The sequence below is a fragment of the Crocodylus siamensis genome, chromosome 5 (genome assembly GCF_052110815.1).
Source record: "Crocodylus siamensis isolate JL-2025a chromosome 5, ASM5211081v1, whole genome shotgun sequence".
NCBI classification, from domain to species: Eukaryota; Metazoa; Chordata; order Crocodylia; family Crocodylidae; genus Crocodylus; species Crocodylus siamensis.
The window spans coordinates 190,107,360-190,127,819 of NC_143399.1; the positions used below are offsets into that span (position 1 = coordinate 190,107,360).

The 20,460-nt window shown below is 41.6% G+C and overlaps 1 protein-coding gene across 1 annotated transcript in view; it reads left to right on the forward strand.

Moving 5' to 3' along the window:
• The window catches only part of PTPRN2 (protein tyrosine phosphatase receptor type N2), a 1,011,953-nt gene that overhangs the window by 427,619 nt on the left and 563,874 nt on the right, over positions 1-20,460 (forward strand). Inside the window, exon 10 of the mRNA XM_090047600.1 lies at positions 19,033-19,119. Within this exon, the coding sequence (XP_089903726.1) occupies positions 19,033-19,119 (87 nt within the window). The remainder of the gene's footprint in view (positions 1-19,032; positions 19,120-20,460) is intronic.

Sequence of the window (20,460 nt, forward strand, 5' to 3'; positions counted from 1 at the left end):
TAATTTAACATGGATTTCTTTTTTTAAAGTATATTTAATTAAATACAAAGCTAGTTTAAAATTTTAAAAATCCCATTTTTAATAAGTTTTTTATCCACCACAGATTTTTCTTAACTGTGTTAGAAATGGATTTATCCACTGTACATGAGAAGTTAAAGCATTTTCTACAACAGTTGAGGAAGGGCCAGGAGGGACCCATTGCTGACAACCATTGTGAGCAACTGGTTATTTTCCTAGTGTATAATAGGGCCCTACAGAGTAATTGGAACAGTATCACGAAGAAGGTACAGAGACTGTCTAGTTCCTGGTTTGTACAAAATGCTGTTTAACTTTAATTTTGGTGCACCAGCACTTTTGTTTTTTGGGGTATGTAGCTGTGTAGTGATGGCTAAAATTATTCATGCTTGTTTAGTTTTAATATCTTTAGTATCTTTTCTACAGCATTACATTTTCTTAGTATAGATCCTGTATTGACTGTCACAGTTAACCAATAGGAACAAATTGTATTACTACAAGTATATGCTACCCTGCCATATTCAGATGAAGAAGTCACAGCATTGGAGTTGTAGCAAAATGTTTAATTCGCTAGCCTGATGGGAAGTGCACTCTGGTTATCTTTAATGGGTTCCATAAGTATTCAGGAAATGTGTTTAACATTTGATCTACTATTCTGTGTATGTGTGTTTGCATGTGGATGGTGAGAAAGGGAGGGTGTTATGTGTCTTTAAGTTTTAAGACACTTTAAAACACAGAAACAGTCAAGAAAGATATTAAAAATGTAGAAGTATAAGAGAGCTCAAGATCTGAGTTGATAATTAAAGCCTGTCTTTAATATGTCTAAACACTGGACTAGCGTGTAACATGCAGGGACTTCCCTCAAGCATTTGCAGTTAGGATTTTCAAGGTTACAGAACTGATATTAGCAGTTACTTAAGAAACAATTTGTACACAGTAAATAGGCTGTTGAAATACAATGCTAAATGTAGTTTCTCACTTGACAATATCACTGTCTTGGCATGTTTAATATTTTTCTTCTTTTCCTACATACAGCAATATATTGTAGTTCCTATCTGTCAGTTTTTTATTAGCCAAGCTTTTTTGTAATGTGGAATATACTTTTTCTTTTTCTCTTTACAACTGAAAGAGTAGTGTAGTCTAAAGCCCAACAGAGGTATACATTCAGGATGATGAGTTGAGTTCTTTTTACCTTCTGATTTTAAAACATAAGTGAAAGGATTACACTTAGAGGTATAGTTGACAGGTGTCAAAGTGATTTATTCACTACTGGATTCCCAGATTTCCTTGTCTTTACAAGTGCTATCCGGCAAGATATTTAAGACTGCTGCATTGAACTTCTGAGATGAAAGCTTTTAATTGTGCCACACGTAAACATTTCTACAGATAAACATTTCCATGTAATTCTTGAAAAAAGATTTGTGGTAGTGTTAAGACTTCTCAAAGTAGGAGTCTTATTTTCAATGGTGAGAACAATAGGTCACTCCTGCTGTTTGTCTAGTGACCTTTTAGATACATAGAGAAGTACAATCCATACCAATCTATAATATCCACCAGGACTAATCTTAGGAATGAAATGACAGTTTCAGTGTGGAAAATTGGCTAGTAAATCCTTCCAGGTGCTGCTTCAGCACTTTATTATGATGAAAAACCAATCAAATGGGTAATTTCCTTTGTTTACTCTTTATAGAACAAATGGAACTATTACTGTAAAATGCCTTTTTTGTGGTATGCTTTCCTATAACTGTTTGATAACTCTTTCCACTAATTAAAGATCCGAAATCCTGGAGCATAATCTTACCAGATAAAAATCAGTTAAAGGAGGTTATTGTATGTTTTAAGATTTTTATCTTGGAATTTCTCCTATTGCAGCATGGGCACACAGATGTAAGCTCTAAAATCCAGAATGAAGAAGCATTGTGCTTGTAGGAAGGCCCTGAAAGCCATTCTTATTTGTTGCATTTGTGCTCCTTCTCTTCAAATGTAGGTTTTTTAAAATGGAAAATATAAATGCTAAAGTGAAGTGCATATTAACATATAATATAACATTATAACATATGATTCTTGAGAAGATGCATAGGAACTTTCTCCTTACTATCCATCTTACCTGGTGGCAATGCCAGGATAGCATGGTCCAATTATTTTAATGGAGCTCAAGTATGGAGAAAGGGATAAATTATAGAAACTTCAAAGGCATCACTTTGGAAAATTAGGTTATTTGTTGCCTAAAAATAGTCAGATGCTTTAGGGGTTTGATAAAACAAAAAAATACATCGAGTCAAAGGGAAGTAGAGATTCGCCATACATTTGCTGCACTGCAGTAATTGCCTGTGTGTTCATTCTTATCCCCTGGCAAGTGGAAGCTAAACAAGAGTGGTTTACTTCTTCATGAAACAGAGCTAAGCAATTTCAGTTTAGCTTCCACTGAGCATAGCATGAAGAATAGGCCTGTGCGAAGTGGCTAGAATTTGCTTTGGATTTGGCCAGTTCGGGGGACAGTGATTTGATTCAGTGATTTGAATCACTGTCCTGAATTGATTTGGCTGAATCTAATATCACACAGGCCCATCCCCCACCTGCTCTCCCAGCCCTGACAATGGCTGCCCTGCCTGCCCCAGCTCTTGGCACTTTGAAAAAAAAAGCCCCCACTTACCAGCTCTTGCCAGGCGGGGGTGGGGGGGTGATACCGCTGCCCCTCACTGACACAAGCCATGTGGGGGGCCTCTGCCACAAGCCCCCTGGCCCCCTGTCTGCTCCCCCAGCCCTCCCCATGGCTGTCCCATTGGCCCCAGCTCCAGCCCTTTAAGAAAAGAAACACAAAAAAATCACAAAAATACCCCAGACTCACTGGTTCCTGCTTGGCGGGGAGGGGGGGAGATCCCCACTGCCCCATGCTGCATGGCGGGCTCTGCATGAGTGCCCTGATGCCAGTGCGGAGCTGATGAGTGCGGGGTTTTTTTGGTGTTTTTTTTTCTTAAGGGGTGGGGACAGGGGTGGTTGCAGCAGCCATGGTGGGGGTAGGCTGGGAGAGTGGGCAGGAGTCAGGGGGCTCGTGACAGAGCTTCATTACATGGCATGGGGCAGTGGGAGACAGCAGGGACCGTCCTCCTGCCAGGCAGCACTCCATAAGTAGCGGCTTTTTTTAATAGGGTCAGGAGCTGTGCCAGGTGGGGCAGCAATGAGGGGGTGCTGGGGGAGCAGGCAGGAGATGGGGCCTGGCAGGGGTCCCCCCATGGTCCTCTCCCTGCTCCTCCAGCCACACCTTCACTGTCAGCTACTTACCAGTTCCAAGTCGGACCTTTTTATTGGTCCCCTGAGTTGATTCGGATTTGGAGATTTGGCCACTGAATGGAGCCAAATCTCCTCTGAATTAAATCAGCACCCGAAGCTTCATGCAGCCCTAATGAAGAGGTTCATAGTCAGTTACTCCATAACAAGAGATGCATAGTAAAGCCCCACACCTTTGACTTGATGTACCATATTGTCTTACATACAATACACCCTAGAATATAATATACCTCTTGTTTTTGAAGGGCAGAATGAAAAAAAAACATTTTTTTTTCAGAGTTATGGCAGCATAAAGAGGGATAGAGCCTAATCTTCATCTGACTGACCCTACGTAACTAAATTTGAAACCCTAGCTGCTCCTGAAAACCAGTCTTCATGGGTAGATCTGTGTTTTAAAAAAAGTGAAAGTGTCTCCAGCCTGCGAAAAAAGAGGAGAGAGACTAGGAGCAGCTAGTAGACAGAAAAATGTCCTAGAACATTTAGCTTGATTACTGGAACATCAAGACCAGTGAAAAGAAGAGACAATCATTAATACCTCCGCAGTGAAGAACAGTGAGCCAATAATTCAGTTGATTCCCTTACCTGCCTGAATAGTAGTACAACGCTTTCTGCACTGTGGAGCAGGAATCAAAGCCAGAGTGATTTTCTCTTAGTCAGAAAATCTTCCTCATTAATGCACTCACCCCAGTTTTGGGGAATTGATTTTGGGAGAAATGTGCACAAAGTGCAAGAAAATACAGTAATTTATTCATTTTCCCAAACCTTAAATTCCCTTTTTAGCTAGCAGATGATCTTATTTCCCCAAACATGGGGCCACTGGGAATCTCCCATTTAAGTGACTGTAAGTAGCATTCTAGATGCTCAGCCATTTGAATGGTCAAGCACTGTCCGGATTCCCAAATGTGGCTTTAGGAAACTAAATTTAAGCATATTTTTTTAAATCTTGAATTATCAGTTCAAAGTCTTGTCTCTTTCATTGACTGTTATTAATAATTGTGCTTTGTAACCCTTAGTGTTGTGCTGGTCTTACATGCCATTCACCACATTTTTCAGTTGAAGTAACTGAGGTTCTGAGAGAATGCATGTGGTTAGTCTGGCAAAGCTGGGGTAGTGCTCATCTGTTCATATCAGAAGATTGTCTTGACATATAAGTGGTCTGATCCATGTACCGTTCTGAAAGGTTAGGCTGATTTTAAATGCTTGGTCATACTCTCTCCAAAATGAGGTTAGCCTGCATACACCATTTACAAAACACTATAAAAAAGCCCAGATGAATTAGATAGTGTTTAAATGCATGATCACAGCATAGTTTTTCTACATAATGGTCTTCCAGTTAAGACCTTGAACTGGGCTTCAAGAGAACTGAATTTTATGCCTACATCATTTTTCCTATGTGACCCCAAACAAGTCATTAAAACAATTAATTGTTGTGATCTACAAATATTTTATTGCTTGTGCCGTCTTACTATGATTTTAAATGTTGCAATTGCTTTAAAAATCTTGAACATTAAATAAAGAAGAAGATGAGTCCTATTTTAAAGAACAGTGAAGCAGGACTGCTGTGCTTTGTGATGTTTTGTTATTAGACAGTTCCTGATGCACATTTAGTCTTTCAGAAGCTGAGCTTTTGTACAGCACATGGCTTTTTACCTTTTTTGAGAAAATAATAAAACTGTTCCTCTCCTTCGTGAACATTTACAAACTAAAAACATTGATTTGACATTCTGTACATATCTCAATATCTTCTTTTCTGCATGCAAGAAGAAAAATGCTTATGTGTGTTTTTCACTTGGGATATTTCCAAATGGTGTCTGCTCTTAGGTGTTATAGTGCCTAAGGATTAAATGCCTTGACTCAGAGGGGAAATTCATGTTGTTAGGTTAGGTGCCTAGGATCCTTAGAGCATCAATGGAGTTATCAACTTTCCAAACATGAATAAAGTCACCTACATGTTGAGTAGAAAGGCACCTAGAACAGGGCACTTGGAATCACTAGGCAGTTAGCATGGTTGAAAAAACTCTGGCGCTGGTCCCAGGTGCAGTATTTACTTGTGCACCCAGGATCGTAGCATGTTGAGCTGGGATGGCACGGCCGTGGCTGACAGGGGCCCAAGGAGTCAGACACAGACCTGCAGAAGTGTATTGAAAGGGGAAAGATAACTGGGGCACAAGCCCTGCATGCTGATTTGTGGGGAGGGGCAAAAACAGTAGTTGCTGTGAGACCAGCCCTGTTAGTGCCACTAGGAGCAGCGCTGCGGAGAGGCTGGCTGGGACATGAGTGTCCTACAAGCATGGGGTGAACTGGCAGGTAGCCCATGCACTGTACACCCTTATGCCCCAGTCTGCTCCAGTTGCTATCTACACCTGCGTTGTGGCAGAGTAAATAACTCCTCCATAGGTTAGTACCTGTGTCTGGCAGTACTATCCTATGGAGGAGATAATTAATTTACTCCTGCCTAATAATGCTGCTCATATCGTCATAAGTGATGTTTTACTGTGGAGCTAATCAGTCAACTCTGCAGTAAAGTGCATGTGTAGGTGCTCCCACTATGTACAAGACTAGTGAGGTTTACCTGGACACTCTTGTGCCCTGGACAACAGGAGCACATGGGGCAGTGTCCACGACCAGGCTCTTGGTGGCAGTGACTGGGCTGGTCTCATGGCAACTACTCCCCATCCCTTCCTCATCTTTGCAGTGTTGTCTGTGGCAAAGATGCAAACGCAACATTTGAATTTTTATTTACAGCTTATTGCAGCTTTTGCTCCTCCTTCTTCCAAGTATTCTGCTATCTAGTCATCTCCTCACAGGAACATACTGTTGAAAGGGAGCCTTAAGAGTCATCTGCTCCATGCTCCAGTTGCTTCTCCAAGATACACAGACCCATTTTCTACTGTTGGCCAAGCAGATCCTTGAGTACAATGCTCCCTCCGTCAAAACTCAGATTAACAAATTACCATCAGTGTAAACAATCTAATTTATCATTTACTAGCCTGGAGAGACATAGGTAGAAGTTAGTCCATAAGAACAATGACAAACTCATTTTACAGAGCAGTCAATCCAGATGATTCTCATGATGTTTGGTAGCTTGATCAACGGGTCAGAGCACCAGAGTTCAGAATCTGTAATACAGTTTATTGAAAATAACAGAAATAGCCAAACTTCCACTAGGGAGACCTACTGCTGACTGCCCCAGCTAGCATAAACGCTCGGAAAGTTCTGCCTCTCCCGAAAAACCTTCCAGAATAGACAAATAAAACAATTTGCAGAGCTCTAACAGCTCTCTGCAGTTCTGATCACATAAAATGTGCACCTCACCATCTATTTCCTTTAGAGGAGCATTTTCCTTAAGCTGTTTCATTCTGACAGTCAAACTTGGCATCTCTTTGTTGCACTTCTTATATTTGGCTCATGTTCTTTTACCTGGGTATTTCTTGGCAGTATTCCCAAATCAGGTCTTTTTTAAGACAGCAGCAGCAGCACGACAGCTTTTTTCCTCAGCTCCCAGGTGCTGAAATCAACAATAGAGACTGCACTTTGCAGTGCACCGTGTTCCACTCGGATACTGATGTCGCTGGCTGCACACATTACTCTGCATCCTTCTCCCATACTACACAAGTCCTCCATCTTTACCTAGAAACACAAAAGACCTAACAACAATCCAAGACATCTGGTTTTGTCTCTCGTAGAACCTTACAAGTCTGAGTTTATTTGTTCAAAAACAGAAAAAGCAGCAGTTGGGAAATGAGTCCGTTTCTACCTCTTTCCATGAACGCATGCAATAAGATAGACAAGGGTCACGTATCTGAAGTTTCCGCAACTATCCACAAGCAAGGCCTTGTAGTTAACTAGGCAAATCAGTGTTTTTCTCTGAGCTGGAGAATTTAAACTTTCATGGTAGGTAGTCATAAATATTCATGAATTGAGAATGGATCCAGTCAGAACTCAGGTAGGGATGAAATAAAAGCATAAGAGATAAAGCAGTTCCATTCAATGTATTATCTTTCAGAAAATGATGCTTTTGAAAAATGTTGATGTATTTAATGGTAACAGAAGGCAGGGTAGATTTGCACCTGATAGGCTAACTAAATCAAAGATGGTTAAGTTTTTATAAGCAGCAGCTTACTTCATCAGATGCTATGAAGGGAAAGCAGGAAGCAGACCACCTAAATAAAAAGAAGCAATTACAATGCAAAGGATAGGAAACAGCAAGGGGAGAAAAGGAATACTTCTGGGAGAGGCAACCTGGGAAGGAAAGAGAAAGACAAAGTAGTTAACCCACTGAAGGATATAGCTGTTATAAAAGCTAATCCCAATAATGGGATAAGGATCCATAGTCTTCGTTTAGGCCACGTTTAACACAGTCCAGTCTGAGATGATTTCTTGTTCCTCAATTTCCCATTCAAGTTATTTTTAAATTTTTTTTTTTTGTCTAAAAACAGTTACTCTGAGGTCAGCAATGAAATATCCAGGGAGATAGAGGCTGGTGTGTCTTTCAAGAATTCATGTCAGATTGGTGGTCATTCTTTCTTACACATACGGATTACCCTGTCTGTCCAATATAGATAGCAGAGGGGCCCTGTACTCAGGCAATGGTGTATGTGATATTGGTAGGTGAGCAGGTAAATGAACCCTGAATGTTATCATACATGTTGTTTGGTCTAGTGATGATGTGGTCTCTCTTGATGAAGGGGCACAGCTGGCATCTGGGTCCCAGAGCAAGGTCTGGATACATTAAGTAGTCTGTTGCTGGAGAGATGCTGTTTCAAGTTGAGGGGATGTTTGTGAGCCAGGAGAGGTTTGTCCCCCCACACTTAGATGATTTGAGATAATCATCATTTTTCAGGAGGTTGGAGGTTATTAATAATGTGTCTAAGAGGTATTCAAGCAGGGGTCTGTAGTTGACAACCAAAGGGATTCTGTTGTCCTTGTCCTGGGGTTGATATTGTAGCAGGTTGGAGCAGGTTCTGACTGGCTCTGTTGATTTGAATGGTTATGGTTTAACAGTGGTATTGTAAGTGTAAGAATCCCTGTTCCAGACTCTTAAGGTATATATCCCGGTCAGTGGGATCAGAGCAGATATGACAGTAATGTACAGCTTGGCTGTAAAGGGTGAAACTAGTAGTGTGCTTAGCATCAGAGTTGCCGATAGGGAGGTACCCATAGCAGTCAGTTGGTTTCTGGTTGGTTTGCATAGGATGGCTTGAATAGGGATGGTCCTGCCTCATGCAAGGGGTTGGACTAGATGACCTCTGGAGGTCCCTTTCAGTCCCACTTTCTATGATTCTATGATTCATACCATCTGAAATGAATTTGCTGCGTGAAATATTTCAAAGTACATTTTATGGAGAAATGTAAGTTGTTAAAGTCCTGGTGGAATTTCTATAGAAATTCCTTCTCACATGTCCACATTGTGAAGATGACATCAAAGTAGTTTAGGTGTACCACGGGTATGAGAGGGCAGCTGTATAAAAAGCAGACTTCAAGGTTGGTCATGAATACATTGTTATATTTGGGGGCCATACATGTGCCCAAGGCACTGCTGTTACTTTTTAGGTATAGGGAACCCCCCCCGATCTGAAGTAGTTGTGTCTGAGGACAAATTGGTAAAATGCACTGGAAACAGAAGCACTGTTCTTGCTGGGGATAATGTTCTTCATGGCTTGTAATACACCCCCCTTGGAGACGCTGATGTACAGAGATGTGGCATTCAACATAAGTAGTATGGTGGTAGCTGGAATTTTGTCAATAGCAGCTAGTTTCTTTAGGAAATCTGTATCTTTCAAGAACCCGTCGGCTCCTGTGTCATATGGGAAAAGGTTTGAGTCAGCATCGCCAGAAACTCTCTCCAAGATGTTGCCAGTGCTGGATATAGTGGGATGTCCTAGGTTGCCAAGTCTGTGGATCTTGGGTAATAAGTAAAAGTTGCCTGGCCTGGGCTTTCACAGGGTGGAAGCATTAATCCTCTGCTGAATGACACTGGTTGGAAACTGGTTCACAATTGTCCCTGGACAGAAGTGTCCACACATACACTGTTAAGGGTTCTAAGTTGAACCATCACCTTTTAGCATGGGTTAACACCCTCTAATGGGTGAATCCTCCTGTTTCCAGTGCCTTTATGATGATTTAAAAGTAACCTGTAAAAGTGTAGTTGGAATGTGCTAGCATGTGCGAGTAGGGGTACATAGGTGAGTAGGCAGGGCACACTCAAGAGTGGGAGCCTCAGCAGTAGCAAAGGCACAGTGTAATCCATGTGGTGGGAGGGGGCTAGATAAGGTGCCCTAAATATAGTCTGTCATTTCACCTGGCTGAAAAAACCATGTCCAGTAAGTTCACTCTATCTGCAGTCCAAATCAAGTAATGAATCTTTTCACCTAGAACGTTCTCACCCTAATGGTGACCAGCCAGAAGAAAGGAAAGCATTAATGGGCAGAGAACTTGCATGATTTGATAATGACACTGCTGCAATTAGTGACCCTAGACATACAGGAGAGGCACAGCTCACAGAGCATTGTGGTGGCTACATTTTGTTTTGGAAAGAAAAGCAAAGGCAGGGAGACATCCATGGCATTCATTTTCCTACCAAGTAGAAGGCAGAGTTGTTGGCAATGGCTAAAACTTTGGTGTGCTAATAATTTCCAAGTCCACATATGAACAAACCATGATGTGCTATTGACTGCAGTTGCTAAAGCAGGACTGGGAGCCAACCCCTGTGCTAAACCACAAAATATGATGGTGAAGTTATTCTGGAAGGTGTTGTCCCATGGACACATCTGAGAAGCAGCCACATGGGACAACTAAAAGCAGTTTCACTGCCATGTTTCTGGGTATGGCACCCTCGGCAGGGGTGGGTGGTGCATGCCCTGAGAGCAAGTGCCCCCAGCAGGAGGAGGGATATGCTGTAGATATCACCAGAGTGTAAATAATACAAAAAATGCATCTATATTTAAAGCTCAGTATTTTTAAAATGCTTCCAAAAATAAATTAATCCAATGTTATTATTAAAAACACTCTCAAATTTTTAAAAAAACCCTTCTCATGTCTTAACCTGCTCAAACTTGGAGGCCTTGCAGTATGTATGGGGGCTGTCAGACTACTGTCAGACCAAGTAATTTCCTGAGGCAGTGAGCTACCACTGGAAATGTTCTGACACTGACTTTAGCCTCCCTTAAATTATTACTGTTATCTCTTGAGCTGTTGGGGTAAAAAGTATGCAGAACCCAACCCGGAGAGGATACTCTAGAGCCACACAGGGACCCTCAGGTGGATGCTGTAATCCTTTAATCTATGTGCAGGTCTCATTTGCAGGATGCATTTAAGTGTTTAATAAGGGTTGCTTTGTTAAGATAAATGGAACAACAATTTGTCACGTGCATTTTTTGTTTTTCACCTTGTTATCCATGTGGAAAATAAAGTGTTCCATTAAGACGGTTTTCAAGATTTCAGGTGAGAAGGCAGATATTTCAGAAAGTAGTTAAGATTTCACTGGGGTTTAGACAGACATTTAGGTTTAAGGAGTGTAATTCCCAATGTCAGGCCTATTTCTGTCCTGTAGATTATTTCTCATTTTTGCAAAAAAAATGATTCAATTGAACTAATCTGACAGGACTGCCTGGATGTCCATTACTGTGCTACATTACAATTGCTTAAGAATGTATTGCAAGGGCACTGTGTACAGTTTGGGAAAGAAAATACATAATTTGAATGATGGTTTGGGTGTGGGGGGAGATGGATTTTAAGGCTCAGTAAGTAGGTTTTGGAAGACACTTGACAACTGTGAGAAGGAAAAACAAATGAGAACAACTGCTTGTGAAGCTGACATAACCTAACTGTGAGGTACATGTTGCTCTCTTTGGACTGGGAGTAGACTTGGCAAACACTAGCAATCAAGCCATCCGTATAACTGGATCAGATTTTCTCTTCCAAAATGGATCAATTTATTGGATTGGTTTGACAAGTGTGTAGGGAAATACAGGACAGATATTTTCCATTATTCTTTACTTTTGTTATTGTTTCCTCTCCTTCTCTTTGCCACTGTGCAGTAGCTTTTATTAGTTCACAAGTTAATTTGGTTATGCTGGGCTAAGGGGCCTGTCACATTATGAACTGTCGTTCCCCAAAGGACCTTATCAGACTGCTTTTATTTATACATTTCTGCCTAGTTCTCTTGATCTGAAATTGCAACTCTAACTTTGGACAGACATAATCATTAGTTCAAGCCAGAGATAAGTCATCTGTTATCTTTGAGATGGCTTCTGTATGTTCTCACTAGTGAGATGCACTGGTGAAGTTTGCAAGTGTCTACAAATGCAGCACTCATTTGAATGATTACTCAGGCATCAGTCTGAACTTGGATTGGGATCAGGAGCCATTGTTCAGCCCTATTCCTTAAGTAATTCAACAAAAGAAGATTTTGCATTGTTAAAATGTATATTTTGTTCTAGGCTACATCTTCATTGCTGGTTGCCACTACAGGCTTTTCCCTGTATCTGACATAGAGGAATATGCATGGTCCTTGTGGATTGCAATTAATTCTTCTCTCTCTTTCTCTCTCTTTTTTTCTCTCTTTACCACATCAGTAAAACTGAGAGACAAGAACTGGGTTAAATAAAATCTTACATAGTGGTTTCCACCAGTAGGTACTGGGGCTTTACAAAGGAAGTCAGTATTATTATCTCTCTCTTATAGATGGGGAAACTGAGGTTTGGGGAGATGAAGGGACTTGGTAGGACAAGGTCATCCTATAGGCTATTGGTAGAGCTAGTATCCTTCATTTCCTATTTACCCTTAGCTGGATAATGGATACATTCTTGTATGCTACACCTGTGTAATCCCTTTGAAGGCAGTTGGATTTTATCGATGCCACTGAGGAAAAAAATTGACTTGCAACTTAATTTTGTGTTGCTGTGCCTGAGAAGGAAATAACCACACTTACAAGGGGTTACCTGGGGCAGGTTGGAAGAACTGGAGGTCAGGAAAGAAGAACATATTTTTCTTGTATGTTGAGTAGATTAGCTCTGGAAATCTTTGACAGATAACAAAAAATGAACTCCAGGATGCTATATTGGAGTCACCTCTAAAAGTAGAATTGCCTTTTTTAAAAATCAGTGTATATTTTTTAGAGCTGTATACCAATTCTTGCAAGGTACCAAGTGGTTAGTATATTTTCTGTGAACTCTGATTTACCCCTGCAAACTTTTAAAAATGTTTTTAGTATTTGCCAGAAGTTAGATTCCTAGGACTATGTCTTAACATTCACATAGGTATCTAATTTTCAAAAGTTTTAATGACTCAGGAATTTTCACGTAAAGTTAAGAGATGTTTGTTTCTGTAGTTTTAGTTCAGGCCCATATCTAATCAAAATACAGGCAGTCCTAGGTGAGGTATTCAGGAACCTATGATGCAACTGGTTCCTGAAAACCTCATCTTAAGGCGAAACATCGTAACTTGGAACCAATTTTCCCATAAGAACAATGGTATAAATGGGGGATTGGTTCCTTTATGACACTCAATACAACTGTATCCAGCTGGTTAGTCTGTTGTAGTGAAAGGGGATAGGGAAGGGTTGTGGGGGCGGGGGGGGCAGATAAAGGTCCCCCGCTGTGAGGAAGGGGCTGGGGCAAGTTGCTCATCTGACGGTTTCCACCAATTGTCTGAGAGGGCATTGTGGGGGGGCATGTGCCCCTGGATCTGCACAGGGCAGAGTGGGTGGGGCCAGAGCTGCACCAGGCTGCAGTTGGAGCGGGGGCAATGCCCTCCCGCTGCTCACCCGGCCGGGGTGGGGTGGGTGCAGGATGGGGCCACTGCATGGCCTCTGGATGCAGTTACCCCTCCTGGCAAGCTGCAACTCTGTCTCGTGCCTGCTCTGCCCCAGCTGGGCAAGTGGGGGAGGCATGAGTCCCCAGATTGGGGTGGGGCGGGCACTGGAGCAGAGGCTATGCGGGGACTGTAGCACCTCCCCCCCATGCTCTCCCAGATGAGCGTCAGGAGCAAAGCACTGGATAAGCTGCCAGATGAGCACCTTGCCCCAGCCCCAGCATCTCCCTTACTGCAGGGGCCTTGATCTGCCCCCCCCAACCCCATCCTTTTCCCCTCCACTTCCACCACACCAGACTTACCAGCTGGATGCAGTTGTATGCAGCATCATAAGGTAGAAACCCATGTCAGAAGGTTGAAACGGTGTCAATTTATAAATGTCTTAAGTGCTGTTCCTCGTAACTCGAAAAGTTGTAAGTTGAGGACTGCCTGTAGTGTCATCCAACCCTCCTTTTTCTGACAACTCAGCTTTGACATGATCAGGAGAGCTAATTTAAATTATCATTGCTGTTGTTGGATTAGTGTCTTTGGGCTTTAATTGGTGAATGCCAGTTTCCATGAAGGCAGCAGTGATATATTCTGATGACATTATAGCCTCATATTCATCAGCACAGGCGAGAGGTGAAGCTAGCAATTTTGGCACCTTGGACAGAGTCTGTTGAGTGCCAGAAAGCAGAGTGTGGGTGGGTGGGGGAAGAACATGGGGAGCAGTTTGGGATGCTGCTGGCACCTCCTCTAAATCAGCACCTGGGGTTGATGCCATTTCCCCTGCCTTAGGTATGCTACAAGCACAGCCATTTTACCTGAGGGGATAATTTAACACCCTAATATGATATTTGCTATTGTAATAAAAATATGAACCTCATACTACAACAGGTACAGCGAGATGGATGCAAGAGTTCTGTGCGCCATGATGTGAGGTTGAAAAGTGAGGTTAATATAGGGAGCTGTGAAAAACGCTTAAGATTACAAATTCCAAATCTCATTTAAAAGAAAAAAATTATGTCAATATAAACTCCCCAGTAAAATATATATATGTATTTTTTCTTCAGATTATAACTTCATTGTTGTTAGTCCTTTTAACAGAGTGATATGAGAGAGACTGCTATCTGACTTAGAGAGAACTTAGAGATGTGTTTAAGCTCTGGGCCTTTCAATTGAAAAATGATGTTAGGCTAGTGGTGACGGAGACAACAGGTATTAAAGGATAATACAGTGGAAGTAAAGTGTTTTGTTTCAATACTAAGCCACTGGTTTACACAGTAATGACCCTTGGGCAGGAGGAGGAATGTATTCTCAGAATGGAAATGGAGATTTTAGAGTTACTTATTGAGAATACTAAAGTATTCTGCAAGATGTTATATATGCAGTGGGCTATTAAGTTTATAGCTGCACACATTTTTTTGGCTTTTAGTTCAGCTTGTATTGACTCTGGAAAAATAAATACTTTTATAATAAGATGCACCTCAGTTTATTTGGGTGATACTATCTTGCCTGGATACATCAAATTAACTCTAAAAGAGTACATCCAAGAAAGAAAATGAAACAGCAATGATTTGAACAACTTCAAAAGGGGGCAGGGTAGCACTTTATAGACTAAGGCCATATGTAGATGAAATGAGGGGCATGTGCGCATGACTCTTTAAAGCAGGTTAAATGCTTTTGCACTGTTTTAATGGTGTTGGTGTTTGCACGCGTCAGCAGCGTATTGCACACTAATTCCAGCCGCTGTAGCAAATTCAGCGGTGTAATGCGCCTTAAATGACTTGGGGTGCAACAAACTAAAACTCCTCCAAGGGTTTTAGTTTGCTGTCCTACAGCTGCAGAGTGAAGCACCAGGCTCTGTGCAGCTCAGGGGCTTTGCAGGAAGCCCATGCAGGCAGCCTGGTAGCAGCACAGGAAGGCAGGCTCCACCCAAGATTTTTTTTCACCCCGGAGCTTGCCTGCCTCCCTGAGCTGCACAGGGGCCTAGTGCTTCCCTCCACAGCTGCAGTGTGCCCCAGGACTGCCTGAGCAAGTGCCACCTGAGAGGGGGGATGCCACTGCCATAGAGGGAAGCACCAGCCTTCCCCTGCAGCCCAGGGACCATTCTGCATGCCAGCAGCTTGCCCTCCCTCTCTGCCGCTGGAGAGGCAGGTAAGTCAGCAGGGTGTGTGCATGACACAGGGTTTTAATCAGCCCTAAATTGAAGTGGCGTTTTTAAAAACCCACCACTTCATTTAGGGCCCCCATTTCATCTACACACACCCTAATTCATGCAGAGAAGTATGAGCTTCCATAGCTGACGGTCAATTTTGTCATTCATAGCATCTGATGAAGTAGTTTGTAGCCTATAAAAGCTCATGCCTCTATGCACACCCTGCCCTTCTTTCTGCCTAACCTCAACCTAACACAGCTAACTACCTCTCTGGGCTTCAAAGTAGTTCGCTAACAAGATTATCAACGACTACAATGGTTTACACTTCCAGAGCTAAAGTCTGATGTAAGGGAATAAGCTACCTCAAAGACTGTGGAAAAGGGAAGAGGGTTCAGAAAAATGAGGGACTATCCAGAGGATTTGAAACAGAATTAGATTGAACGTATGACCTGAGTCTCAAAATGAGACACTCTTGTTCTGCCCCTCCTGCCACCACCTCTCGATGTCTAACGTGCTCAGCTGTCTCCAGGCTCCCGTTGCAGCTACGTGCTCCAGAGAGCAGAGCAGAGGGGAGAGAAACAGGAGTGAGGCGAGGCTGAGATCTGGAAAGTCGCTATCACACCCCGTAGCCAGACAGCAATATTGCTGCTGCATTCATTTGGCCAAGCTGACAGGATGCCCAGGGCAGCTGTTTAAAATAGGCCTGTCCAGGTAAAAATGAGACAGGTGGTCACACTGAGGAGAGAGAGGGGAGAAAGGGAGAGCAGTTGGTCTCTCTGGTGGGAAGTGGAGTTAGTTAGGCTGAGGACAATTTGTGAAGGGGGCAGCAGTATCCATGTGTAGGACTTTTATTGTTTTTTTGTTCTATATGCTTTGTAGCTGACTAAATAATATTGTGTTTTGAAAAGAAGAGTGTCTGTCATTGCAAATTCATGCTGTCACCGACTCCCAAAAGAAAACTCAAACAGGTGCTAAGTGGACCTCTGCCAATAACACTCCTGGGACTTCAGGGACGTCAGTCCAGAGATTCACCCCACTCATTCACCTCATTAGAGAATTGTGGGGAAAGGAAATCTTGAAGGAGCCCTGTGTGATCCCAGGTTTCTTTTTGTACACCCAGAAAGAGGATGGAGAAGTGGAAGCATTGCACCATTGCGTTGTGCATTCGATTGTGCCTCCAAGTCCGAATGATCCCGTTCTGCAGATTAGGGAAGGTTTGCCAGAGCAGCCGTGTAGGCCTCTCCACTGAAGCAACACTAAGCAAATGTGTTGTTGCAAAGTAGAAATAAATGCAGGGACAGGGTTAAGGGCTAGTCTACTTTGGTTTTATAGAAGGCTTTGAACTAATCAACTTTCAGTACAACCAAATTGCAACTATACTAAACACCTGCACAACGTAGTAGAAAACACTAAAGAGGCAATTGGAAAACATCCAGATCCATATTATTATCTTCTTATCATGAACTTTAATGTTTAATGAAGTGGTTTATAATATTACTATTACCAAAGGGAATAATGGGAGTTATTATTCAGATATTTAAAAAGTACGTCGGCATTGTTTTTGAAGCGCTCCCGCACTGCCGTTAATGACAGTGGAAGTCGCCTTACTGCTTTCCTAGCCTGTGGAAAAACATTTTGGCCACAAGGGCAGAAGCCTGTACATGGGTTGGTGAGTCTCTACCTACATGCTTATTCTATAAGAATGATTAATACTATTATCAGGACATTCAGGCTTGTGGGGAAACATGCATCTTCAGCAACATCCGCTCTTTCCCAAGGGTGTTGGCATTCCTGTCAGAGTTTAGTAGGCAAATGCTCTTTTGAGTTTCACCACTGCTGGTACTGCATCTGCTGATAGCAGTGCACCTTTTTTTCTAAGTTGGAGTGGTTTGGGTTGGCGGGGGTTGATTTTGTAGGGTGAGTTTGTACAAATGAGACTTGCTCGGTGAAAAGAAAAGCCATCAAACATGCATATAAGGCTTCCCTTGCACCTGTGAATATACATATTGTTATAGAAAACCCCCACTTGCTGACACCTATCACCCCCCTAAATTTTTAACAAGCATCTTTAAGAGAAAGGATCTAATTAACACATAAGCCCCAGAGTCACAATGACAGTCTGCTTTCATGGTGATCTGTGAATAATCTGAGTTCCACCCACTGATTTCAAGTACAGCCCTTGAAATGCAAAGGGGTTTTTATATGAATAATCCAGAAACACTCAGATTTTTACTTTGCTTCAACGCAGGAACATTTCTGGTTTACACATCTAGAAAAACTCTAAATTTATCTGGTGCCCTAAGGGGTACCTCTGTCGGTGTGACAGAGAGTCCCTTGAGCATTTTGGGTTAGAGCTGTACGAATATGAAGGAAAACTGAGGAATTCTTCCCTCACCAAGGTCCAAATGAGATATCCCATTAAATAGAGATATCCTTGGGGCAGTATATGCACAGCGTTGTATGAAAAATAAATAAAATAGTGCTTACAGCAGCTCAATTCATAAAGTGGTGGTGGTGATTACAATAATGATAAAAATAATTACTAAATAAATAATAATAATAATAACAAATTGAGCTGTTCTTTGGAAGAACAGCTTTTTTCTTAGCCTACTTAAAGAAATCACTTCTAATAGTTTGAGTTATTTTGTTTATCCGTTCTTATTATAAACGCAAGATACCAAACTGATAGAGCCTGATCCTCTTTTATCTTTGCAATTGCTACACTGATTTCACTGGAGTTGGTTCTGATTTAGAGGGGCCTCGGTGAGAACAGAATCATGGTTGTGAAATTTAATTTTATGAACTTTAGGGCTTAACCATGTGGAAAGTCAGTCTATAATACAAAATTTAGATAAAGATTTTGTATTTGTTGTAGTCACTGGACATTCCTAAATCTTTCAATTGTTACTGTTACTAATAATAATTTATTTTTAATTATCTTGTTTAGCTTTACCATCATGAATGGCAGATAAACATGGCATCATGACTATGTTAGAGACAGAAATATAATATTCACAATACATCTTTAGAGCATTAAACAACTCTAATAATCTGAAACTTTTATAAATACAAATTTTGCATGTAGCTAAATGCTTTTTTAATGATGACAGTATTTTTGCGTTATGCTTGATTGCAACCTGTTTTCTAAATTAGAAAAATGTAAATGTGGCATTGACAAAAGATTTAAGAGATATAAAAGATTTAAGGCAGGTTATGTCAGGAACACATCAAAGTAACTCGCATCTATTTAATCAGCATCCCCTGGACTGTGTGCCTTGCTTCATTGTTTGCTTTCAAATCCATAATAATGTTGTGTCCTTTCACTGGGCAAAGATTCATTTCAGAAACTAATGAATTTAAAAATATGCTTTTCCCTTGTCCATTTGATACAAAGCCCTGCAATTTGACTTTCATTGTTTGTTTCCCTCCTTGTATCACCAATCCTTTTCTCTCTTTCTTTCTTTTTACTTTATTACATTTTTTATTGAGGACTGAGATGAACTGGTTGCTGCATCATGGGCCCATTACACTTCCTAACAATTCCATTTACACCTTATTGTTTGTCTTATTGCTGGAAAATTCAGGTGATTCATCATGCCCGAAGAAGCACCTGATCCCAATTCCCTTGATATCACGATCGCTATGTGACAGGAATACAGTTAACGGTGGCTTTCAGACTCTAACAGGCCAAGGTGATAACTCTTTTGGGACTTTTAGCCTCTCAAGTATTGATGAGTTCCATTTTCGTAATGCTGTGTTTTCTTGCTTCCTTTCAACAGCCGTCTGAGTGTGGAAAAGGGTTTGGAGTTAATAAAGGATGTGGCAGACCTCCTGAAGCTGCAGATGAGTGCCTTTGATGATATCAAGTACGTATATGGGGCTCATCCCTTTTATTTTATATGGCCTCTCATTATCTTTAAGTCATCTCTTAAATTTTAACACCAAAATTCATCCTATGGAGAGGGGAAAAAAGGGATATATTGACATTCTTTATAAAGTTTTGTATATGGTGAGCAATAGGCTCTTTAATCAAGTAAATGTCTAACAACATCCTCAGCTTATCACTAGGATAAAATAAAAGGAAAAATGATAACATATCACGTCTTCAGAACATTGTAGAAATCCAAACTATGCTTCACAGAGTCTATATTCAGGGAGTATTTAGCTCTGTTCCACAGAGGGAAAAGTAATGTCAGAAAGAAGTTAGGAAGCAGGAATGACTGATTTTGAGTCCTGTGCTCAGAGCACTAGATTTTGTATCTCTCTAAGTTACACACTTAACAGGTCACAGGCTTAGGTTTAAATGTATTGCTTTATGATTCACACTGGCAAATGCCGTGCATGTTCCTGTTGTATATAAGACAGGTTGTGGCCTGTTGTATCTGACACACAAAAATTACTGCTTAGATTTTCTAAGACTTTTAGGTGCAGATGTTTACATAATGACTTTAACTCCTCCTTTTTAACGCACCAAAATTCAGGTAATATAGAGGAAATGCTAAGTTTGAGAGAACTGATGGGAGAGGAAGGTTCGTTCACAAGAAGGCTTAGAAGAGTTCAGGGAAAACTTGTCCTAAGGGAAAGCTTTGCAGGGGGTCGATAGAATCCATCTGTTTGTGGCGATTCAGGAGCTGATAGCTTGTGTTTGTTGAACTGTGTCACTGCATTGCTTCACCTTCCTTAGTCCACTCTGCAGTGCCCTGAGGCTCTTTATATCTCATGGAACATAAATATCGTTATTTTTGTAGTGCTAAATCTTAGATTTACAATGAGCAGATTTTGTAGATCAGTGGACTGCTCATTTGCTCTACATTATCGTATAGCTCATTGAACTCTAAGATTGCACAGTGGTGCTCAACCTATGGCTGACAGCCCAGATCTGGCCCCTTAAATGACTGGATATAGGTCACAGCAAGGGGGATCAGCAGCAAGCAGCTTGGCTCAGCACATCCTCATCCCTGTTCTATGCTGTGCCACTGATCCCCTCTGCAGCCTACTCTGCCCTCACACTCTTCCCTCCGCCACAGCACTGCTCACTCTCTCCACCTGCTTCCCTACACTAGTGATGCTTACCAGAGCTCTGCCCACCCTCCTTTCCCCTTTGGCAGGTGCTGTTTACCGGTGTTAAGCTGTCTTCTTCTCACCCTCCCCTCCCTTTGACATTGGCAACCACCTTTCTCCTCCTCTCCTTCCCCATTCACCCTACA